The 25,680-nt window shown below is 47.8% G+C and overlaps 1 protein-coding gene across 3 annotated transcripts in view; it reads right to left on the bottom strand.

Moving 5' to 3' along the window:
• XPO6 (exportin 6) overlaps nucleotides 1-25,680 on the bottom strand; it is a 53,989-nt gene that overhangs the window by 25,698 nt on the left and 2,611 nt on the right. For all 3 annotated transcript variants that reach the window (XM_005522811.3, XM_014252445.2, XM_088063997.1), the window contains 5 exons: nucleotides 12,776-12,866; nucleotides 10,915-11,027; nucleotides 8,232-8,429; nucleotides 5,654-5,813; nucleotides 5,256-5,333 (listed from right to left, as the gene is read on the bottom strand). In XM_005522811.3, the coding sequence (XP_005522868.2) occupies nucleotides 5,256-5,333; nucleotides 5,654-5,813; nucleotides 8,232-8,429; nucleotides 10,915-11,027; nucleotides 12,776-12,866 (640 nt within the window). Of the gene's footprint in view, nucleotides 1-5,255; nucleotides 5,334-5,653; nucleotides 5,814-8,231; nucleotides 8,430-10,914; nucleotides 11,028-12,775; nucleotides 12,867-25,680 lie in introns of those variants that run through there.

Below are 25,680 nucleotides of genomic sequence, written 5' to 3' on the forward strand. Positions count from 1 at the left end.
GGAGAGAGCGGTGTCAGGCAGGGCACAAACCCCCAGCTGCCCAGTGCAGGGCCAGCAGCTGGACTCTGACTGTCCTTGTGGATCCCTTCCAACTCACAACATCCTGTCATTCAGCAGGTTATTTGTCTGAGAGGAACTGGTGATTTCTATACTTGGGAATTAGCCTCGCACAACCCTTCTGGCCTTACCAGGCCGGGCACTCGGGATATTTCAGGAAATAAAATGCCACGGGATGTATTTTAGGAATTTATTATAAAATTCTATCCCCCCACAAGGCTGAGCATCCTTGATATAAGCTTGGCACATATCCCTGTTCTGCTGAACGTGGCAGAGTCCTCTGCTGGTGATGAAAGCTCACCCAGGGCAGCACCTCTTCCCAGGGACCCAATGCCATGGCAGGCACAGATCACATCCCCCAGCCCCCAACCACACCGTGACAAAGGCATCCCAAGAAAGGTGGTGTCTAAACAATCTGACACAGCCTCAGGATTTATTTTCCATGACTTTCTCCAGCCTCCAAGTGAAGCCATATAAAGTTAATATTTGCAATATTCCATGACGGAGTTCCACAGCTTCACTGTGAAGCTGCTTTGTCTGGGGTATGCCAGCTCTTAGTTTCACTTTCTACCCAAAGAGGGAACAGAAATAACCCCTGCTTTCACTTTCTTTGTGTCAGTAGGCTTCTAATGCAGCTTCTGCTCTGTTTGACAGAAAGAAGGATTTACTTCTGTTGTTACTTACAGGGAAGCCACTCAGGGAACTCTCCATCACCTTTAGTGCCCTTCTACAAAGCTTTCATTGCTCCTCTGCACCTACTGATACTGAAAGAGCAGAGCTGCAGCCACCACTCAAGGTGCAGATGAGCCTTAGCTCCACAGAGAGCATAGCAGGGAATTATTCCTGACTGTCAATTTTATTCCTGAATGTGAATTCTCTGTAGAATGATGAAGAGAGGCTCTGAAGTTAATCCTGCCTAGTCCAGGGTGAACTCCCCCCTCACAGGAAGATGGGACCTTTCATCTCCCACCTCTAACCAAACCATCAACAACCCAGAGACTCCCTTATCCCTGGTGGCCTTTGCTTCCTCAAAATCCAAGGAATCCAAGGGCCAGTCCCAGCCAGGCTGCCTTCCCCAGAATCTCCAGGCTTCCACCTGCTGCAAAACTATTCACCCTCCCCAGATTTTCAAGATATTTCTCTTCCTTGAGTACCTCTTCCTCTTTAATAACCTCCCCATCTTTAAAAATCTGGCACTTGCTGTGCTACAGAATCTGAAGTTCTTAGAGAATCTGAGTGTTTTTTTATGGAAGTGAAACATCCTGAAACACCAGCAGTGCCAAAATAACAGCTATGATTTACTGAGCTACTTCCAACATACACAAGAGCCTGAGTGATGAACACATCCCTCCTAAGTCTTCATTTTTCACCAAGATTGATGTCTTACATCACTAAATTCATAATTCCCTGCCAAGCCTTATCATTGCCTCTTTCTCCTGCACTCCAGAAAAAGAAGGCATCATGTGGCTATGGCTGAGCAGGACAGCCCTGCCCTTCAGTGTTAGCAGTGAACTCCCCTGTGGGGACATTCACACCTGGACACACCTGAACAGCTCAAACTGAGCTTTTACAGAGCCCCTGGAGCTCAACAAGGCCAAGTGCAGCAGGGCTGGGGCAATCCCAAGCACCAATCCAGGCTGGGCAGGGAGCAGACTGAGAGCAGCCCAGTGGGAAGGATTTGGGGTGTTGGAGATGAGAGCTGGCCATGCCCTGGCTGTGAGCACCCAGAAACCCCCCTGGGCTGGGCTGAGCCCTGGTGTGGGTAACAGGAGGGGGGGATTCTGTCCCTCAGGTGAGACCCCACCTGCAGAGCTGCCTCCAGCCCTGGGGACACCTCAGAGCCTAAAGGGGCTCCAGGAGAGCTGCAGAGGGACTTGGGACAAGGGATGGAGGGACAGGACACAGGGAATGGCTTCCACTGCCAGAGGGCAGGGATGGATGGGATATTGGGAAGAAATTGTTCCCTGGGAGGGTGGGCAGGCCCTGGCACAGGGTGCCCAGAGAAGCTGTGGCTGCCCCTGGATCCCTGGAAGTGTCCAAGGCCAGGCTGGATGGAGCTTGGAGCAGCCTGGGATAGTGGAAGGTGTCCCTGCCCATGGCAGGGGGTAGATTGAGATGGGCTTTAAGGTTCCTTCCAACCCCAACTATCATTACTCTTTTAAACAGTCAGTTCAGCCAACTCCAGAAAAACCAATGAGAATTCAAGATTCTCATCTTTTAATCCATCCACACCAGAAACTCTCACTTATGTTCCTGTATCTCACAGCAGTTGGTTCAAGTGCTTTGCACACAGTTAAATCACTGAAGCTCTGAGGTTCAGGGGTTTTCAGTGTCTCTGTAAACAGGTGACAAATTCACAGCATCAGCTGCATTCATGCCAAAGGAGAAAACTCCAAGCAACTGGCTCTGCAGCAGGAGAGCAGCCACAAATACTTCTGCTACTCATTTGTTTGCCATAGATGAGTGAATATTCCTGAGGAAGGGATTCATCAGGAAATGTGCTATAAATCATGCAAAGACAACATTTGGAGGCTGAGACTGTTGCTGAGTAAATCCTACACCATGGTAATAACTCAAAATGTTGTCCAGCTCGGGACATTATCAGAGTTCCTTTGCTTAAATGATATGAGAAATGAGTTTAATGTTGTCTTCAAGTGCTATTTAAAACCTATGCAAGACTTGCAAGTAACCATTTCACTCCACTTCCCTGTGCAAATGAAAAATAGGAAGCAGAGGTTTTCCAGGTTCCTAAAGAGACTTGGGCTCTGATGGAAGATATTAACACTTACAGGGGCTCAGGAGCTTGTTTTGCCTCTTGGGACACATTTAATCTCACCTGATTGGAAAGAGTAAAGGGTGGTGGCCTCATTCAAGCAATGAAAATATTCAAGGGTTGCCAGTACACAGGAACTGAGTCCTGCATGACTGAACTGAGTCTCAAGGAACACAGAATGAGCAAGCAGGTTGGATCAGAGGGAAGCATCTGCTGCTCCTTTTGGAAGTGGTGGAATCATCATCTCTGGAAGTGTCCAGAAGCCACGTGGATGTGGCACTTGAGGACATTCAGTGGTGGCACTGGCAGTGCTGGTTAATGGCTGGACTCAATCTTAGAGTCTTTTCCAACCTTAGTGATTCTGTGACTTCAAAAAGTGGAAGCACAACCACTTTTAACATGGAGACAGCAAAAACACAACACAGAAAAATAAAACTCGGAGGATTTCACACAAACAAGTTTGCACAGGCAAAATGAAACCACTAAAGGCACTGCTGGTGTGGTCCTGGTTCTTAGCACTTATCTTGAAAAAACACTGTGTGAAAAGTTTGTTTGTTTTCCCTGAGAGGGGAGAAAGGAAAAGCCCGGCACAGAAGTGCAGCTGACTTCCAGTTTGGGAAATGTGATCCCAAGTCACGAGGTGAGCACACAGGTGGATGAAAGCTGCCTCAGCACAAGCCCCAGGGGACTGATGGACATCTCCAACAGGCTTCCACGACAGCCAGCCCAGAGTTTGTTCCACCAGTGCCCTCCCCCAGCACCATTCTTGACAATTGACACCAGAAGCTTTGATCTTTTCTGTAAATATTTCCTGTCCAAACTCTTTCCACCTACAGCAAAATCCACTCTACCCCTGCCAATCCAAAGGAATATTTCTTCCCATTAAAGTCTGTGGTTTGTATATAAATATAGAAGTATCTTAAGCTCTTCTACAGGAAAGGAGCACTTGAAATGCTGCTCTAACTTCAATGTGAAAGGTTTAGCACTAAGCAAAACACTGCCAACAGCTTATCAGAGGCAGCAGTCTGGAGCTGCCTGGTGCAATCTGGCCACAAGGAAGTGATCTGCAGCTCCCAGGGAACTGTTCAAGGTCCCAGGGACAAGGAAATGTGTGACAAGGACACAAAAATGTGTTCTCCATTTCAGAGACAACTAGGAAATAGAGATGGAAATGGGTTAACATCAGACAAGTACTCACACAAAAATCTAACAGGAATAGATAGAAATGAACTTTCACAATCACAGAACAGTTTGGGTGGGAAAGGACCTTAAAGCCCATCCAGTCCCACCCCCTGCCATGGGCAGGGACATCCTCCACTGTCCCAGGCTGCTCCAAGCCCTGTCCAGCCTGGCCTTGGACACTTCCAGGAATGGAGCAGCCACAGCTTCTCTGGGCACCCTGTTCCATTTCACAGAGACTTGGCTGCCTTTATTTTCTTTTTCCCAGGTAGGATTCAGTTCTGCCCCACTGGCTTTGATGTGCCAACAGCTGGGATTCAGGGGACTTTGCCAACCCCATGCAAGGCCACAGGCTTGGAGAAGAGGAGCTGGAAGGTTGCTCAGTGGAAAAGTGCCCAGGTGGGCCAGAGGGCAACGGCACCTGGCCTGGACCAGCAGTGGGGTGGCAGCAGGAGCAGGGGAGGGACTGTCCCCTGTGCTGTCACTGCTGAGGCACCGCCAGTCCTGTGTCCAGTTCTGGGCTAGTCACAACACTGAGGGGCTGGAGCGTGTCCAGGGCAGGGAACAGAGCTGGGAAGGGGCTGGAGCAGCAGCAGCAGCTGAGGGAGCTGGGAAAGGGGCTCAGCCTGGAGAAAAGGAGGCTCAGGGGACCCTTCTGGCTCTGCACAACTCCCTGACAGGAGGGGACAGCCGAGGGGAGTTGGGCTCTGCTCCCAGGGAACAGGGACAGGAGGAGAGGGAACAGCCTCAGGCTGGGCCAGGGGAGGTTTTAGGTTGGATAATGGGAAAAAATTTTCATAGAAGGGTGGTCAGGCACTGGCACAGCTGCCTGGGGCAGTGGTGGGGTCCCCATCCCTGGAGGGATTTAAAAGCCTTGCTGGGGACATGGGTTAGAGGTGGCCTTGGCAGTGTGGAATAACAGCTGGACTTGGTAACTTTAGAGGGCTTTTCCAACCTTAACAATTCCATGATTTTAAGTCACTGTAATTAGAGCCTTTTGCACTGAAACTCCAGGGAGGTTTCTGCCACCTGAGGACAACAAGTAGCTCTGTGGGCACATTTTAATGACATTTGCAATGGGGTGTCCCCACAGTGGAATTTGTTTCTTTTCCCATCAGGATTTTGTTGGCCTGTGAAAAGCTCTGGGAAAGGGTTATTAGGAGAGGTTAGGCAGTAAAGGAAGGAATCTGTGCCTGATACTGCAGTTTTAAGCACATGGAAATTACATCTTGTAGATTTTCCTTACCACTTTCTCCTGAGGTCGGGGATGGTGGTGGAGTGGCAGCAGTAGCACTGTGCTTATCCCAGATGCTCTCCAAAATACCTGGCCAAAGAGAGACCTTTCAGAAGTGCCTTCCCAAAGACACACTGATCCAACAAACACAGCACAGACTGCAGGACAACTGGGGCAGAACACACCTCGAGTGCTTTGAGAGGGACAGAAACACTCCATAAGGACTTTGGGCTCTCTAAGAGAAGACAATCTCCATCCCTCTTCATGCAGGGAGCTCAGGTTCATACTAAGTTGACCCAAACGCTGCAGGGGCAGAGCTGGGTGCTCCAAGCATGGCACCACCCCCACTTTGGCTGACTGAGCCCCAGCCCAGCCAGCTGAGGGGACACAGTGCTGCCAGTGACTCGTACCTGTGAGGAGCCCCAGCACTGTCTGCACCTGGTCCAGGAGCAGCTTGCGCAGCTCCTCCTTGCGCGCCACGCTCAGGTCCTCGCGGGGACACGCCAGCTCCTCCGACGTGGTTTTCAGCATGATCAGCCCCAGGGGAGTGGTCACAGGAGACTGGATCAGCTGAGGAGGACAGGAGAGCAGCGTGATGACAACATTCACTGACAGACAGGGATTAGCAATACCACTCACAGTTTACAACAGATACGTTTGATTTCCCCAGACACCAATCTCTGATGTTGCAACAGCTCGAGCCCCATGGGAATCCCTGGGGTTTCAGGAGAGCTTTCGTAATGTCACTGCACACATTCTGTGTCCCAGCACAGTCACAGGAACAGCCTGTCCCTTCTGTTTGCTGCATGCTCTGCCCTCAGCCCTGCCCAGGACCACCTCAGCACCAGCAGCTCACACCTCACAGCCCAGCAGCTTCCCCAAAAATCCCACCCTTCCCACACAGCCCAGGAGCTGATGCCACCAGGCCACAGCTGGGGGATCTGACCTCCCCTTGTACCTGTACTGGATCTCAAACTGAAAACTGCATTTCCCCCAAAAAGAGTAATTCCTGCCCCATGCTGGAACAGGACTGGACACAAAAATGACTTGTGCCTTCATCAGCCACTGGGAAATTAAAGACTTCAAGTGGGACAAAGTTTTGTTTCCAGCTGAAGGACAGCACTGCTCTTCACTGCTGCCCAGACACATCCAAAATGATTTATGGACTGCTCCCTCTGGGAGAAAAAAGTCCAAAGCCAATTCCAGTTGCTACAAGTAATCCTTGAAGCCATAATTCTGTAATACAGGCTTTGCTACTCATCCCCTGACCCTCCAAATGAGAGCCAGGCTGAGTTAACACTGCTAAAAACATGGAGTTTGGTGAAATATTTGGGGAGAAAATAGCCCATCATCTTGGCTTTTGAAAAGGAAGTCCCAGACACAGGAGCAGATGGCAAAGAACTCAGTGAAACAGCCAACTTGTCAGTAAATTGTGAAGGGACTGAGATCAGCTCTCAGGATATTTTCTGACAAACCCAGGGAGTTCCAGCAATACCCCATACTGGTACCTCAGTCAGGCTAAACAAATTCTCAACCTCTAAGGAAGCAGTACTTTATGTAGAATTACTGGTTTTGCATAATGACAACACAAAATCCCAATTTACCTTTCTTCTCCGCCCCTCCAGTGCTTCAGTAAAAGCTTTAGAGACCACTCAGAGTACTGGGATACAATTTAACACGGAAGAACAAAGAACATGCCGCAAATGATCTCAGAAAAGAAGTCCTGAGACAGAGCTCATCTGCAATTCTAACAGCAGATCATTCTGCTCCTGTGCTATTCTTCCTTCTGTTGAGGCCCTGGAATTCAGCATTACTGTTTTACTTCCACTTTCTCTGAACATTTTAGGAATGTGTCTGCCACATAAATTAATTTATGGGAACATTTCCCTCCACTGCTGATCTCACAAGCAGAGGCTGAAGGGAAAATAGATTCCTCAAGCAAGCTCTGCAATCCCTTAAGATAACCCTGGAGGTTCTAGTAAGGCCAGGGGAGCTCAGGCTGCCTTTCAGTTCAGATCCAGGTGAAATGAGAGGCAAAACTCCACATGGAGACAGTTATCTCCAAGTATTTCTTGTCAAATTGACAACTGAGGCAAAACCAGCAGCATGTCCCACTCCAGAACAGTCAGAAAAGTGATTACACCAGCCAGTGATAAACTCTGCAGCCAAGATAGGATTTTTTTTTTTTAATTTTGAATTAATACTAGATCCATTTGCCTTAACAAATAAACTCCTGCCACTCAAGGACTTGGATTTAAATAACTGCCTTGTGGCTTGGCCGTGGGCTTTGCTGCATTCAAATCATGTAATTATGCCAGCAGAAAAAGCCTGTGCAGCACTTCAGTTTACACTCAGCCTCTTTTAGCCAATTAGGAACAATTTTAAGGGAGACAAAATACTCCAACAAAAAGAGGTTTGCACCAGCCTGGTGATGCTCTAGCAGGATCTACCAATCCTGGCTCAGGATTCCCTGTAAAGATGCTGAGCTGCAACCAACATTCCAGCATGGATTCAGTCAGGATCCTCAACTCACAGCTAAGCCTTCCTGCAGGAGCCCTCCTGAACACCCCAATAACATCCCATTAGTGACCTTACTGAGGAGGTACCAGAGATTTTTGGGGTGTCTTTGGCTGTTGAGTGAAAAATCTCCAACAGCTCTGTTGAGGAACTGCCCTTTGGAGAACTGGTGAAACATCCATAATTTTTATTGACTTTTGTTTAAAGAACAACCAATACTCCTTGTATTTTCCAGAACTAGCCCATAATATTTAAAATTTAAAGTGAATACTTGTGGCACTTTGCCTCAAAACACTTTTAACACTGGAGAGAAATGTAACGTGGAAAAAGCTGAGGATTACAACAAAATTAAAAAGGAATTTACAAAGCCACACTTACTATTTCATCTTCATCAAAAGAAATCCCTACTCAAAGAAACAAAATGATGTTTCTAAGGGAAAACCTGGCTTCATTCATGCACAGACTTCCTACCTGCAGGATGTTGGTGAAGAAGTCGTGGTAGAACATGGGCCAGTCTTGGCGGCCGATGTCCACGATGACTTTGCAGAGCTTGTTCCTGATGAAGTAAGGCAGAGTTTTGTGGTGAGCCAGCAGCAGCTTGGGCAGGCAGCTCCTGATCTCCATCTTGTCCTGGGATGGGACACCCAGCCACATCTTGTTGATCAGGTTCTGGAAAAGCAATGGACATCCCAAATGAGCTCATCTTGGATATGCTTGGCTGAGGTGAAACACTGAGAGAATCTGACACAGAGAACTGGGAATCTCTGAATGGTTTGGGTTAGAAGGGACCTTAAAAATCATCCTGTTCCAACCCCCCTGCTCTGGTCAGGGACACCTCCCACTATCCCAAGCTGCTCCAAGCCCCATCCAGCCTGGCCTTGGACACTTCCAGGGATCCAGGGGCAGCCACAGCTTCTCTGGGCACCCTGTGCCAGGGGCTGCCCACCCTGCCAGGGAACAATTCCTTCCCAATATCCCATCCATCCCTGCCCTCTGGCACTGGGAAGCCATTCCCTGTGTCCTGTCCCTCCATCCCTTGTCCCAAGTCCCTCTGCAGCTCTCCTGGAGCCCCTTTAGGCCCTGGAAGGGGCTCTAAGGAGACCTCAGAGCTTTCTCTTCTCCGGGCTAAACAACATAAAGCAGGGACAGAGCATCTGGCAGAGCTGCTGCATCTCACGGCTCAGGACTGGCAGTGCCACCATGGAGCTGAAGTTACTGGTTTAACTGGTTTTTGGTTAGGCAGAACTCGAGTGGCAGGCACAGAACCATTTCCTCTCCCTTTTAACCCCAAGCACCGAGGTTTTCCCCTCTAAATGGGACAGCCTTGGATGAAGCAGGAAAAGAAAAACAGGGAAGGAGGTTTGGTTTTCCACGCCTCTTATGCCACCCAGGTCTCCTGAAGCTGAGCTGGAAGGTCACTGGAGCAGGCACTGCCTGGCAGTGACAAGGCACCACTCCCACAGAAAGCTTTTAGTCCACTTAAAGACAGACAAAATCCAAAGGAAAGCAGAGTTGCAAATTGCTTCCCTGCCCTGATCACATTTAGGGCTCTGAAGCTTCAGAAGCTGAATGAATCTCTTGGGATAACCCAGAGAGGAGGCTGAGGCAATGTCTGTGCCCATCTGCAAGATTCAGCCTGGAGAAGGAGAATGCTGGAGATCACAACCATAGCCTGGGTTGGGTTGGAAGAAACCTCAATTATCCAAAACTGGAAGATGATGTATGGTCAAAGGAGATGCAATCCCCAGCAGGATGTACTGCACAGAGACAGCAGTTCCCAGTGGAGAGCTACACAGGGATATTTATACTGAAATCCCTCAAAGAAATTGGTTTTGGTGTTTTCTAGCGGAGAAAATCCACAAGTACTGTTTGAAAAAAGTTCATGTCCAGCACCAATTTGGGAATTCAAGCTCCTCCATGGAGAGACCCTCATCTTCCAGCTGTCCCTCCCCCTGCACTTGCAGAGTGATTTCTTTATTCTGGGCACAATTAGGTTTTTCAACGCTATTTTTTCCCCCTCCAGGGAAGCAGAGGCTCAGTAACCAAACTCCATAAAATATCCTGAGCTGCGAAGATCCACACAGGATGATCCCAAGGATCACTGAATCCATCTCCTGGCCCTGCACTTGTTTTGCTCATCAGGAAAATCAGTGGGACACCATCCCCTGAGCAGGAATAATCCCCATGTCATTGCCACGATCACCCCTTTTTTAGGGGAAGGTAAATCAGATTCAATTTGCAGATGGGGTCCAGACTCCCTCTGCAATCCCTAATAAGTAAAATGAATATTTAAGAGAAGAAATCAACAATGAGGCAGGTAATCTGTAAAAACAGCACAACTTTAAGAGCAGTTTTTATCTGAACATGTATTTCATCTGAAAAGCAGCCCAATGCAGAGGCTACAAACCCCCTGATTTAGGGGCACAGCTCAGAGTGCCCACTCAGCCAAGAGCACAGCACAGAGCTCACAGACGGCCCAGACTGAGGTGTGACATCCACCAAATCCCAGGACACCCTCAGGGACAGACACTGCACTGGTCACTCAGAAATGAAACACAACAGAGCTGCCCACAGAATACTTCTGCTTATTCCAGTAGACACAGAGATCAATAACAAGGCTTTTAACCCAAATTTTGTTCTTTTATAAGTAGGTGAAGAGTGGGATGTGGCTGTCTAAGAGAGACCTCACCTTTCCAACCAGCACAAGTTTGCAGGATGTAGTTGAAGAGCACCAACCACAACTACAAGATGTCAGAAAAATAAAAGCAAGTTCGCCTTCCCTCTCAGCACTCAAAGCCTGCAGGAGCCAGGAGCAGGTAATCACCCCCATATTTCTGATCATAAAAACAGCATAAAAGCAATAACACCCTTAAAAGCATCGTGCAGAAACTCAAGCAGCCTCTGAAACTGGAGGTAATTTGTGCTTAGAGATGCCAGGAAATGAATTCTTCAATTTGTGTACAAAGATTCATATTCTCCCACTCTGGGCCTGCCATTAAGCAACCTCTCTGGCAGAGAGCAATAAAAGCATCTTTTATCACTGTACTTACCAGGGATGCCATTTCAGACAAACATTTCCCCCCAAAAAATCGATTGCCAGATAAAACTGCACCAGGCAGAGATTGCACTGAGCAGGCAGGAGCTCAGCCCTCACCTCAAACACTGTCAGGCTGTACATCATCACATAATCATTCCTTGTACTGGACAGGAAGTACAGGCAGAATCTCCAGGCTCCTATCTGCTGGGCAAAGTTATTTAAAAGCTCCTCTGCAAAAAAAACATAAAAGTAAAATATTACTTTAAAATGAACTTCAGTTTTAATTTGACTTTGATGTAAAATATTCCATTAAAATTCTTTAGCTGTAAACAAAGCCATAACAATGTATAGTGATCACACAGCAACCGAGCAGGGAAGAGACCCTGTGTTCAGGGAATGACTCAACCTGAAGGAGGGCAAAAAATAGAATAAAATCACATTCTACAGCGTTTAAAGCAGTGTAACAACAGGCTTTAATGAAAACAAAGCAGATGTGTCATTTTCGAATCAGTTTTGACATAAATACTGCAGCAGATAAGAGGTGAATATTAAAACAAATCACACAGCAATTGTATTATGAGCATTGTTATTTTATCTGTAAAAGCCAAATGCTGGCATTTCAGGTCATTGTGAGAGAGTAGGAGCACTTCAGATCACAGTGTTCTAAACCCACCTTCCTCCACTGCAACTCCAAGAGCTGCTGACTTGGTGGCAGCTCAGGGTGTCAGAAACCTCCCTGAACACTCAGGGAAGGCTTTGGTCATGTCTCATGAGGTGACAATGTGACCAAGAGAAAAGCTACAAGGGCTACTTTACAGGATAAGCAAATTTATGGCTTTAATTTATTTTTTTTCCTTTTTCTTTCCTGCAATTTAAGCAGGACAATGAGGGATACCTTTTCCACAGCAGGAGATCATCACATATATAGGATATAGGATTTCTGGGACAAGTCTTTAATGCTTTTTTTTTTTGGCATGAGACGGTAGAAACAGAACAATCCCAGAACGGTTTGGGTTGGGAGGGACCCTAAAGTTTATCCAATCCCATCCCTGCCATGGCAGAGACACCTTCCACCATCCCAGATGGCTCCAAGCCCCATCCAGCCTGGCCTTGGACACTTCCAGGGATGCAGGAGCAGCCACAGCTTCTCTGGGCACCCTGTGCCAGGGCCTGCCCACCCTCCCAGGGAACAATTTCTTCCCAATATCCCATCCAGCCCTGCCCTCTGGCACTGGAAGCCATTCCCTGTGTCCTGTCCCTCCATCCCTTGTCCCAAGTCCCTCTGCAGCTCTCCTGGAGCCCCTTTAGGCCCTGGAAGGGGCTCTGAGGTGTTCCTGGAGCCTTCTCCTCTCCAGGTGAGCACCCCCAGCTCTCCCAGCCTGGCTCCAGAGAGGTTCCAGCCCTCAGAGCACTCCTGTGGCTGTTTGGGAATAAAAGGAATCTGCATCTTTCCAATCACCACCAGCACAAGCAGCTCCCCAGAGTACCTGGTAGAATCTCTGTTGCCTTTCAGGACATATTTAATAACCCCACCCATATTTAATAACCCCACCCAAAGGGAATTGCTGTTATTCCTGCTTGTCATTCCACAAGAACCAGGACAGCCTTGCTTTACATTCCTAGTGCTGAATTCCCTGCTCCATGTCCAGGCAGAGATTTCCCAGGACACACAACCCAACAATGCACAGAGGAAACATCACTGGTTTATCATCCATGGGAGCTGCCACAGAAACCCCAGCTATGGAATCCTTTCCTTCCAGTTCCCAGCTATGGAATCCTTTCCTTCCAGTTCCCAGCTAAGGAAACCTTTCCTTCCAGTTCCCAGCTATGGAAACCTTTCCTTCCAGTTCCCAGCTAAGCAGGAGAGGGGAAGATGCCAGTTCAGTGCAGGCTGTGTTGAACACAACCAGACCCCCCTGCTGGGGGCTGCAGGCAGGACCAGCACCGGGAGCAGCTCTTGGAAGGGGCAGGAACTCACCTATCTCACGTTTCCGCTCATTTGTTGTGCAATTGTGGAAAAACTCCGTCATCAAACTCTCCAGAGCCCGCAGCGAGGCCTCTTCTGATGCCTGGGGATGACATTGGAGGAAAGAGATAAAATTCATTCCCACTCTGACACAGGAGGGTGGCATTAGAACATCTCAGGTGCACCAAAATCCAACACGAGCAGGATCAGAACAGGGCAAGCAGCTGGGAACTCAAATTGCTCACTGGTGTCAAGGAGCAGCAAGATTTATCCACTGGCAGTGAAACCTTTGGACATGAAGGACCATTTGCTCACCTCCATTAATAAGGACAAGAACACAACAAAATTCCTTTATTTTGGTGGCATTCAGGAATTTTAGGGCAATAAATAATTCTCACAAAGACAGCAAGTTCAACCAAAGATGTTTTCAGATGTTCAGAAATCACTGATATCCTATCATGGGAAGCAGAAACTTTGAGAGGATCTCTCTTGGACACCAGGAGGAATTTTTTTCCAGAAAGGGTGTTCAGATATTGGAATGGGCTGCCTGGGTGGGTGGTAGAGTCCCCATCCCTGGAGGTGCCCAAGGAAGGGCTGGAAGTGGCACTCAGTGCTCTGGGCTGGTGACAAGCTAGGGATGGGTCACAGGTTGGACTCGATGATCCTGGAGGTCTTTTCCAACCTCAATCATTCCATGATCCTGTGACTCCTGACACCTCTTCCTGCCTTTCCCTTGGTGCCATCCTGCTGCTCAGGAAGCTTGAAAAATTAAGCAATTTCCAGCACTCTAAAAGGCAATACACCAGTATTCAGCAATGTGATTCAAGAAATAACACCACACCCCTTCCTCCCCCCATTTAGGTTTTATTCTTGGAAATCATTAGTTACAGTTTTAAGTCCCAAAGAAATTCCCAAGATTAGCATGCAGTTGTAGTTTTGGAGTGCTCTGGAGTTGGGATGATTTTATTCTGGCAAGGTAACAGCCTTAGAAACAATCCTGCAACAGCACAGACCATGCCATAGCTGTGTCTCAAATGTTTTCAACCCATGCTATCAATAATAAATGCATCAAGATTCAAGCCCAGACCTTCAAGTACAGGAACAAAGTAAACATTTAAAAAAACTAAAAATTTTGCCTTAAAAAACCCCTAAACCAGAAACAAAAGCCGTGCCTGGCAGTCTCCTGCAGAGAAGAGCATGTGAGACATCCTGCAGAAACACTCCAGGCTTCTGCTAATTCCCATTTCCATGCACAGCAGTTTTCCCAAGAGCCAAGCAGCAGGAGCCCCTCCTCACTGGATTAACTCCGAGGAACACCAACAACTCCAGAGCTCTCCAGCAGCTGGAAGTGGATGCTCTGCAGGACACCAAGCATTTCCATTTACAAAAGAACACTGAATTCCATCCTACCTTTCCTCTTCCTGCCCTGCTTTTTCCTTTTGTTTTCTTGCTTTTTAAAGCCCTGCTCTAGAAATCAAGAACTATTGTAGCAAGAGATGTTGGGAAATTGGTTTAAAACAACCAACAGTCCAAGCAGAGCCATGTTTGCAGCTTTAATCCATTTATGCTTGGGCTGCAAACTTCCCTTCAGCCATGGATCAGCCTCCTGCCAGTCAGAATTCCCAGATAACTGCACCTCTGTGGATAAGAGCCTCACTTTAAAAAAAAAAATATCTAAGTGGAGTTCTTAATTACTTAAGATATGGCCACACTGTCATTTGTGGGAGCTAAGCTGTCCTAAGCTCCTCCCAAGCAGATCCACACGTACCAATCCAGTATTTTCCTAAATCTCTGCACTTTCCTTCTCTGCTGCTCACAGTGAGTCTCACCAGCGCTTTCTGATGCCAAACCCTTAAAGATGAGTTTCCATTCTCAATTTGATGCAAATTCCTCCAAGAGCAGCACAAGTCTCCCACTCCTTCTACCATCCAATACCAAGATCACCTCAGTCATGGAAAATTCTTGGTTCTTCACAGGGTGGAAGGGCTCAGATGTCTTTGGATACTTAATTCAATCCTTCTTCAGCAAGAGCAGTTTGCATAAGTACATTTCTTCCAAGATTCAAGATTTATGTCCTCCTTTTGGAAATAAATTATGGAGTTTTATAAATCTTGAGCATCTGCCTTGTTCTCCACTGACTGCAGCACTGTGATTTGGAAGATCCTATTCCTTAGGCACACAGTTAATCTTCCACAGTTAATCATCCAAAGCAGAACACCATGATCACCATGTTCAACATGTCAAAAGCAGGAAGAAAAGAAACCAGAGAGCACAACCCGAGGATTTCACACAAAAAGGCCCAGGCTGGAGAGCACCCAAGGCCACCTTGGGACACAAAGACACAGCAGGACTTCTGAGATCATTCTCTCCTCTTGTGTGGCTTCTTGTGGCTCTTCGGGAGGTTTGGCCAAAGGAAGGTGGAGAAGCAAAAATTGTCTGAGGTAACCAAAGCCCAGCTCAGGATCCCCCTCTAACTCCAGGCTGGACTTAGCAAGGACCTGCATTTGCTGCTGCCTTTGGGAATTCCTCAAGCTCCCCAGATCCTGGCGATATGTGGTCATCCCCCAGCTGTCCAGCAAGGCTCTGATAAGGAGGTCACTGAGATAAGGAGCTCACATGCTGTGCAGAGCTGCAGGGGAAGGTGGCTGTACCAGGACCCTGACACCTGGGAAGTTGATTAGTGAGACTCCAATTAAAGTCCAGCTGTTTGGAGCACCTGGGGATGTACCTGAAATTATTTCCTAGTATTATTCCCACATTAACAAGCAGTTTGCTTTCTTTTAGGGCTTTCTGTTTACTCTGCATTGAGGAGAAGAACAGGAAGAACCAGCAGTGCTGAGTTCAGGTTCTGGTCTGAAATTCTGGGTTGTGCACAGATTTCATATCCCAAGGTTTTCAAGGGAAGTGTGGACCATCAGTAACAGAATTTACTCCAATTTTCTTTGTCAGGGCTGGAAGTTTGCCTCACCTCCATGACGCATTACTAAATATGCAACTACTGAAACAGAAATACTTCCCGCTCTCTTTCAGAAATCAAACCTGACCTTTCTCACCCCTAGTGCCTCCCAGGGCTGGATCAAACATCAGAAAATAGCATTTCTCTCTTTTACCAAGCGTTAGAGGAAAATATATTCAGCTCTCTAAGTCCTGCTTGCAGAGCAGGCAACATGAGCTTTTTCCCCATGAAAACTCTGCAGCTCACAAAAAGCAGGGGAGATAAGATGTGCCACGTCACCATCCACTCCTACTTCAACACCGTGGCCAAGTTCTGACCCACGGGGAAGGGTCCTGGCTGCCAAATTCAGCAGATCCTGCGGCCAAAGGTGATGTCCTTGTCACAGCTCCCTTAGGGGAACAAGGCAGTGAGAGGTGAAAGCGAGCAGGGCTAAATCTAACACAGCCACAGCTGCAGGTTCCCGTGTTCCAGCAGCACTTCCATACTCTCAGCTGGAATTTGGGTGAAAACAGCATCTCTGGGAGCTGTGGCACAGGTGATGTCCCCACAATAGGTGCCTCTAAGTGCTGGGTCCACACCACACAGACTGGGCAGGCTCTGCTGCTCCTGACTGCCCCATCTGATCTGAGCAGGACTCTGTGGGTCAGGGTGGGAGAGAGCTGCTGTGTCTTTCCCATCCCGTTTCCCCTCATCAGTTTGCTAAAGGTGTTTCACATCACTATCAGATGGGTGGAGCTGCTTACTCATTATTCCAGTTACCTCTGGACTCCAACCCTCCGTGCCCTCCTCCAAACAGGAAAATGAGCTCCAACAGCTCCTTTTCCAGACAGAAAACACAAGATCTGCTACCAAGAACCAGCACATCCAACAACATTCTCCATCCACCAAAGCACCACAAGAAGGACCCACCCCACAAGCTGATTTCAGGGCTATGCTCCAGTTACATTTTAAGCTGTATGAGTCATTAACTGATTTCTGCTGATTAAGGGAAAAAAAAAAAAATGACAACCTCCTGCATTTCAGGCTGTTCAATATTGCAGCTGCACCTCAGTGAGGCTCTGGAGATGCAAAATCTTTGTACCCTGCTGCTGATTCCATCACAAGCTCAGATGTAGACTGTGACTAAAGCACTGGGGTAGAAGGAGTTACTCATCCAGCTCCAGTGAACAACAGAGCAGCGATCCTTGGGCTGCAGTTTAGACACTGCACATGCACTTGAAGAGCAGATACAATGCTAATTTTAGTTTGCATATCACCAAACACAACCATAGAAAAGCACCTGCTCATTCTGCAAGACATGGAAGTGCTTTCTAAAGCCATTTTCTCCACAAGTGCTTTCATTTAGAGTTCACTTCCTCTTTTTTCTTTTTTTTAAATTTCATTTTATGCTCTCTGAAGGGATTTTTTTCGTTGAGGGGAAAGCTTTTCTCTACTGCTCTGCCATAAAATCACAAGCTGTTAACCTTGCAATGTTTGCCATTAGAGCATCCATCACACAAACGATCCTCTAAATACGGCACCAAGAGAAGGGTTAGGTCTGTTCAGTTTTTCCCTAATGTGTTCGCAAATGGATGGCACTCCAAGACAAATTTAAGGCATTCCCTCTCCAGAGCTTTTTTTAGTAATATGTTAATTGCAGCTGCAATGTTAGAGGTGACTTCATCCTTCAGGCAGTGCTGGAGCACCTTCCTGATGAGGAAGGATGGATTTTACACCACGCGAGCTCCCAACATCTCCTCCGGTAGCAGGGAGGAAAAGCCCTGGCTCTGCTGCACCCAGGAGCCCTCACAGCAGATCAAACCCTGCTTCTGCTTCTCTTTATTTAAAGACAGGAGCTCTGTTGGGGGTGTTGTTCCCACCCCAAGCCATCCTGGTTTGGATTGTGACGCCCACCCCGTCCATCGCTGCCTGCGGTCGCTGTGTTTAACACCTCCAGCCCACCGAGCCCCCACTGATCCCTCTGCAGCTTCCTCACCTTCTGGAGCCTGCCTCTCCATCTCCATCCCAATCCCACCCACCCTCTCCTGCTGTTTTCAGTGCAAGACACACAGCCCAGCACAGCTCAGCCTCCTCCCAGTTATCAGGATTCAGATTTTATCACATTTATCTGTTAAAATCACTATCAGCTCCATCTACCAGCTTGTGGGCAGATCTTCCAGGAGAGGAGGGACTTCAGGGGAGCACACAACGACAATCCTGGCTAATGGAAAAATTCCCAGCTGGAATTGCTACAATGCCACCAACAAGCCAGTGCAAAGGGTTAAAAAAACCAGACAAGAAACAAGAAATTTCATCCACAGCACCTGTATAAAATAACTCATCATCACCCTGTCATTGCTAATTGCAGTGTCCCATCCTCTTCCACCTCGGAGCCTTCTGCTTCCAGTGTTGTGCAGTTAATTAACAGCACAGTCACACACCTAAAAAAAAAACAACTACACTCCAGCTGCTGAGTTTTCTTCTTTCTCTATTATTTATAGTCAAGCTTAACTTAATGATGCACATATGTATTATGAGTATTAACAATACTAACATCTCCATGTACTGAGGTAGTAATTTACTCATTGAAGGATTATCAGGGTGTCTTTCAAAGCCCCTCCCTGTCCCAGCCCTAACACATCATGGTAATGAACAGGTAAATTAGAAATCACACTCTCAGCAAGCTTGTGGGTCATTTCAAGCCCGTCCACAAAAACCTGGAGAACCCCTGGGCCAGCCCTGGTCCACTCAGGGCAGTAAAATTCATGGAAGAAGTGCACTATTATTTTTAGCAAGTAATGCAGAATTATGAAGTGTTTTTTAAAAAGTTGTAGAACACCCAACACATCCTCCAGAAAAGATAAACAACACGCTACAGGGAGGCAGAGCTGGGAGCTCAAAAGCAGTGATACTCATTATATTTAATCCTTTCCATCAATAATTGTAGAATCTGGGGGTTCATCCTCATCCCCAGGGTCTCTTAGCAGAGGTGTGACGTGAGCAGCCCACAGCATACGTGCTCCCCAGCAGTGAGTGCTCTGCTGATGCTATCAGGACAGGGCTCAGCCTTCATTCTCAGTTTCCTTGTTGCACTTCAGAGATGTTTTTGTGGTTTCAAGAACCGAAAGCAGACTGGGCCCCGCTCTGTGCTCCCAGCACAGCTCAGTTCCTGGGGCCATGGCTGCAGAGCTGACCCCTCTCTTGGCTCACTCATTTCAGAGTCCACCACTTCAGCACGTCACTAACAACATGGAGATTTTGCAAACTTGTTATAGTAGATTTTTCTGCTTCAATTGTGGGATAAAAGTCACAGAGTGCTGTTGTACCTCGAGGCTACTGGCAGAGGAGCAAAGGCAGCACGCTCCTCTCCGTGTCCCTGAGGTCCCAAAGCTCAGGGCCAGCTCCAGAGCTGCTCAAAGCCCTCCTGCCTGGACAACTCCCCCCTTCAGGAACCTGGCTGCACTTCAGGAATCAGAATGTTTAATTTAAGTATCAGCTAAGGACTCAGTAGGACCCCAGGCCGAGCAGTGCTGTGTGGAACAGGCCATGGAGAGCCAGCAGTGCCAGCCTGATTTCTGCACCAGAGATCATCTTACCTGGAACACTGCCTGCTCCACGAGTAATCAGCACCTTTTTCAATACCCAAGGGATCTGATTTCTTAAACCCTCTTGGACAAGCAGATTCAGTTAACCAGGCATCAGGTTTGAAGGTTGAACTTTGATTAACAGGCTCAAGTGTCTGAGTCTGATTCTTTCTAACCCAGTAACTCTTAACCCACATAACCAAGCCCAGCAGGCAGGGTGTCCTCCACCCAGCAGCTCCCAGGGGCTTCAGCACCTGGGAATTCTCTTAGAAACCCAGCAAAGGAATAAATTCCAGCAGGCTGGAATGAGCAAAGGGTGGTTTAGGTGCTGTTTCAAGCCACAATTGCTGAAGATGAGCCCAAGAGCAATTTCTGGGTCTCTGATGCCCAGGAAAGGCAGCTGGTCACGTGCTGTTGACTTCCTAATTGATTTCTTGTGGTTTAGCTGCTGGAAAGGACTCAGCAACTCAGTATTTTCCCAAACAAGCAGTTGCTAAAATAGCAATACACAGCTGAGAAGTGCAGAAGCACACAAAGCTGATTCCTCAAGACCAATACCCTGCGCATCACCAAAGCACAGCAGGCAGAGGTGGCTCTGGAGTCACTTTCTGGACTTGCAACTTAAACCTGACAGTCCTGCCACAGCCATCAGACTTTCCTCAGCAGACACTTGGCTCAGTCAGCTCTCAGCTGCTGGCCACCACTTTTTAAGCCATCAGTGACAATAATTTCTCATTTTGTGGGTTATCAGCAAAAGCAGCCAAACAAAATCTGCCCTTCAGCTGGACACAGCTGAGCATCTGCCAAAGGTTGCTGCTGGGGTTGCTTCCAGAAGTTAAAACACTGCAAGGTGACTCTGGTTGGCTCAGGTCAGAATTGACTTAAATTCCCCCAGTGAGGTCTAGAAAGTCACACCTCTGAAGCTGCATCATTCCTTTCACTTCACTCTCTCCCTTTGCTGGGCTCCCCAGGGTGCCCCTCACTCCAAAGCCTGGGACCCCTTTGCAGGGAGATCCCATCCTTCCCAGCAAGGCAGGACCACAGGCACAAGGAACAATCTCTTCCCTTTTCTCTATGTGAAATCCTGCAGGACTGCCCCAAACACAGCTCCACTCACTTTGAGACACTTTCTCCACAGGTTTAGGTGAAATAACCCAACTTCTAAACAGGCAGGTGGAAAAAAGATCCCAAGGAACCCTCTGAAAACAACAATGTTGGTGAGGAACGTATTTGTGAAGGGAATAAAAAAATCCTTACAAAAAGTATTTGTGAAAGGTGTTAAGAAAAACACCCTCATCATCTTACTCCAATGACCCAGAAATCAAGAGAGGAGCAGCAGGGCCAAATGAACTCACACTGTCCCCAGTAGAGCCTGCTTAGCTGAAGTCTGCTTAAAAGCCCCACGTTCATCACAGAACCATGGAATGGTTTGGGTTGGAAGGACCTTAAAGCTCATCCAGTGCCACCCCTGCCATGGCCAGAGACACCTTCCACTGTCCCACTTGGACACTTCCAGGGATCCAGGGGCAGCCACAGCTTCTCTGGGCACCCTGTGCCAGGGCCTGCCCACCCTCCCAGGGAACAATTCCTTCCCAATATCCCATCCATCCCTGCCCTCTGGCACTGGGAAGCCATTCCCTGTGTCCTGTTCCTCCATCCCTTGTCCCAAGTCCCTCTGCAGCTCTCCTGGAGCCCCTTTAGGCCCTGGAAGAGGCTCTGAGGTGTCCCTGGAGCCTTCTCCTCTCCAGGTGAGCACCCCCAGCTCTCCCAGCCTGGCTCCAGAGGGGCTCCAGAGGCTCCTTGGGGCACCTCCATGGCCTCCTCTGGACTCGCTCCAGCAGCTCCACATCCTTCCTGTGGTTATAACAACTCTTCCTACAGAGAACACTCTTCAAGCTCTTACAGGTGAAAATCTGACACTTAAAAATGCCAAACCCTTGTTCCTCCTCACTTGTACAAACATAGCAGCTCCTTTGACCAGAGAGAAGACAAGAGAAGATGTCCAAGTGACAGGAGTGAAGAACTGGCGTGGTTGTGTAGCAGCTCTAAGGAGTCCAAGATGCATGAAGAGATTTTTAAAAACACTTCTCAAATCCTTCACTGTCAGCAGAGCCGCAAATAAACCTTTATTTATCTCAGCCTCCAGACAAGTCCCAATAATACCCAGGGAAAGGCTCTGAATCACAGTTGTTTGTAGCCCCAAGTGAAGGAGTCTCTGGAATTATGCACATATGCAGAGCTGGAAATGGGAAGCACCAGGGCAGGCAAAAAAAGAAAGTGAATGTAAAGAATAAAACAATTATTCAGCATATTTCTTAAAGGGGTACCTCTACTCAGATGCAGCTCCAGCAAGCAAATCCTGCTGATTTTTCTCCAATATCCACTTCTGCCTGGCAGGATTAAGCCCATTACCATGGGAAAACTGTCCCAACACCTGGCTACACAAAGTGCCATGGGGACAGGATTATACCTTACCCAATACATTACAGCAGCCAGACCTGATTTCCAAGGGGGACTATACTTATTATACTACAGGAAAATACAGAATTTCCAGACCCTCACCCCTTCTCAAAGTAAAGAAAAATAAGATTGTGATACTCTAAATTTTATTCCTGGCAACAGCATTAAAACTTGTGCTGGGCATTTAAGAGTGTATAACAAAACCACCATAGGAAACACCATTGGAATAACTAAGATTTTTGTTAATTAAAATGTTTTTAAAGGACAGCTCATGCAGGGAGAACATGCAGTCCAATTAAAGACAAACAAGATGTTGACATCTGCACTGCTTCTGCACTTTGGGGGATTTCACAACTGCACTTTGCTGCTCAGCCCTGCAGCTCCTGGGGTGTCCAACTCCTGGGGAAGGTTCCAGGCTCTCTGTCCACAACAGGGGCCTCTGCTGGGCCAATGTGGGGATATTTGTCCTGGGGAACCAAAGGGTCACCATGACCCAACCAGCTCCACCAAGCACTAGTACAAAACCAGGAAAAAGCAGCTTTTGAAAGCCAAAGTCGCCTTTTTCCCCCTGCAGCTTTCCCCAGTTCCAAACCCAACAGCTCCTGGGATCGGAGGAATGGCTGATTCCATGAGTGGGAGCAGGAATTGCCTCCTGAGCACTGACCTCACACTTCCACATCTGAGACTGCAGGTCATGCACTTCGTCCTCCTCGTGGTTTCTCTCACACTTGCAAGAAGAAAGCCAAGGAACTGTAGAAAATACAGTTTTATCCCCCATAACCAAAGGATTAGGGAATGGGATGAGGAACAGCAATTGCAGCCATGTCAAGTAGCTGCTTTTGCTGTAACCTCTCCAGACCCTGATTTTAAACACCAGGGAAACCACCACTGAGCCAAACTTCCACGGAAGAAACTGCTCTTCATCCCAAAGAAAAGGTGGAATTGCAATGCAGAAGAAACCTGCTCTGTTCTTACTCAATGAAGCAGCAGGGAACCAGCTGAGCACAACACAGACTCTTCAGGCAAAACATCTCTCCAAAGGGAAAAAACAAAACCCATTCCCCTCTGGAAAGCTGCATCCAATGCTGGCTTTGGCATCCTGACAAGCCAGTACACAAAACAGATGAGCACACTCCTTTCTCCAAAGGGAGGACAAAAAGGAACCAGGACAATCCCTCTTGGGAAGAACTCCACACTGCAATTAAAGCCCTAATAAAATATTAAGTCAAAATGCTAAAAATACACACAGAGATCCAGCCACAAGCTTGGAGATGCTGGAACAAATAAAAGATAATTTAGAGCCTGAATGCAAAGGGTTGGAAGTGGGAAAAGAAATGGAATTCTGGGCATGATCCACTTAGGAGAAGGGTCATGGAAGATCAGGGGGAAAAAATAAGGAATTTGTGGTGTTGCTAGAAGAGCCTGGAATAGTTCTGGTGGAGTGAAAGTATCCTGAGTGCAAAAAGAAAAGAGAAACATGGATAAAGAAAGGAATCAAATGTGTGTGGAGGGAAGGTAAGATTGGAAAAGAGTTGCTTCACCATAAGCTGTAGGTGCTTCTTAGCCCAGGAAATGCTGCATCATCCCAAAATTCCAGAGGACAGAGAACCCACAAATAAACCCCAGGGGTGTCTGGATGAGTAGAAAAGTCCTTGACCACCAGAATCAGTAGGGAAAAAGCCAATTGCTTTTCTTCTACTGAAATATTAATATTTACATTTTGGTTGGAACAACGAGGCCTACAAGGGAGAACAGGCACATGCTGCACACTTCATAAATGCTGGAAATGGGACTCCAAAATTATTTGATATAAATGGGAGTCTAAACATTTTATTTTCATAAAAGAAAGCAACAAACAACTTCTTTTCTTCCTCTCAAAGAAAAAGGTTGTCATGTTGACACCTGGGATGCAGAGAAAGCCAAGGCAGCAGTGACCCAAATACAAATATAGTTCCTAATAGGAAATATCTGCTGTCTGATAGAGGATAATGATTGGGAGGATTTTAGGGCACATTTTACCAGGCAGGGATCAGCCTATACATCTCAAAGCTACATTTTCTTCTACTTTGCATATACTAATATATAAATCCAACATGAACAGCAGCTGCTTACTTCCTAAATGACACCCCCTAAAAATGTTCAATTAATTCACCCAACTGAACCCAAAGTTCTTGGAGTTTTCAGGTATCCATGCATGGATCTCTGCAGAGCAGTGAACCCCATAGCAGGAGCTTTGTGGTACCTGCCAGATTTTAAGGTTTTTTTCCTGAAATAATTACAACCACTACCACCCATCCATCAGTGACAGGCAGTGGAAATGAGCTTTTCAAGCTCCTTTAGTCAACCTGGAGGCTCAACAATTTTGCCTTGGTAGCTTTTAGTCCTCCTGCAGCCTACATTTAGCTACCCAGGTCTTTGAAATATGGATGCATTGGAATTATTATAGGTTCTGAAAGGGATTATGTGCAACCATTCTGCTAAATGAGCTGTTTCCTCCTGAGAAAAAGCTCTGCTCTTGGAGGAAGCATCTGAGCACAGATCAGCTCTCCTGCTCCAGTTCCCATTCCTGGTTCATCTCCAGAGCTACCCAGGCCTTGCTGCAGAGATGGGAAAGTTCTCCAGCATTAATCATCTCCAGATTGATGATTTAATAGAGGGGGGATAACTGGGGGGCACACAAAGTCACAACATGACTTGCTGGCCAAAAGAGGAAGCCAGATGCTGAAGCTGAGGCTGGAACTTCCGAGTTCCTACTCTCTGGTTTCTCTGCTCAGCAGCTGATTGAGCCAGAAGGGTTCTACAAAGGGTTTGCTTTTATTTTAACTGCACATGAAGGGGATGCACTGAGAGCAGACAGAACCACAGGTTTAGGGGTGTAGCTTTGATGCTGTACCTCAGCTGGCACTGCTGGGGGACAACACCCTCAGCTCCCTCTTCTTCCCAAAACCCTGCTGTGAAGCTGAGCCCACCTGACCACATGCCAACACTTCCTGCCTGTGCAGCAACAGCATCCTCCCCATCTCCTCAAAGCACAGCAGCCCTGAGCTCCCCTGGGCCAGGGACAGCAGCCCTGAGCTCCCCTGGGCCAGGGACAGCAGCCCTGAGCTCCCCTGGGCCAGGGACAGCAGCACAGCCCACATGGGCCTGAGTGTCCCCAGGCTGATGGGACAGCCCAAGGGGCTCTGCAGGAACAAGAAGCCCCTGTTCCCCCCTGTCACAATGTGCTAGGTCACCTGCACACAGCAGGAGCACTCCCCAGAGCAGCTCTGGTCGCCAGCCACAGCCTGAGCCAGCCCCAGGGCCACCAGCTCAGTGAGGCTGACACAGAATAAACAGGAGCTCTCCTGGTAATTGAGCAGGAGCTCCTTGGCAACCACGAGCACCAGGATAACCCAGGGCTCCCCAGCAGGACCTGCTGCAATCCACACACACTTCACTCCTTCCTGAATGAAAGGCTTCAACCATCACCAGGCACAAGAAAACAACAGCACTTACTGCTAAAAAACGGGAAGGTGGTAAGAGAGGCCATGGAATAAAAGCCAGGATGCTGCTGTGGGAAAGTCAGAAACATCCAAGCTGCAGACGCCCACTGCCTGCTCCCATTTCAGCAGCTCTGAGTGCCTCACACACAACAGGGACAGGAGATTCCCTGGATCTGGGCTGCCACTTCCATTGCCTGCTTCCAGCGTGGCTGCTCGCCTGGAAGGCCCAACCTGAGGGAAGTGTGATTTGTTCTGGGAGAAGCCTGGCTGCAGTTCTCCAGCATCTCTGCATCCCTAACCTCACACAGCAGCGTTTCCTGGAAGTCCCTGTTCCTAAGTTGTTTTTGTTGCTGGCAGGATACAAATGCCACATAACTGAAGAATGTATTTCCTAGGAGGCAGTCATTGAAATTCCAGCCCCACACGGGAGTTGCAAATGCAATTCCCAAGTGAGTG

This window comes from Pseudopodoces humilis, chromosome 18 (genome assembly GCF_049639895.1).
Source record: "Pseudopodoces humilis isolate 2021_Gansu_Grassland_sample_001 chromosome 18, ASM4963989v1, whole genome shotgun sequence".
NCBI lineage: Eukaryota > Metazoa > Chordata > Aves > Passeriformes > Paridae > Pseudopodoces > Pseudopodoces humilis.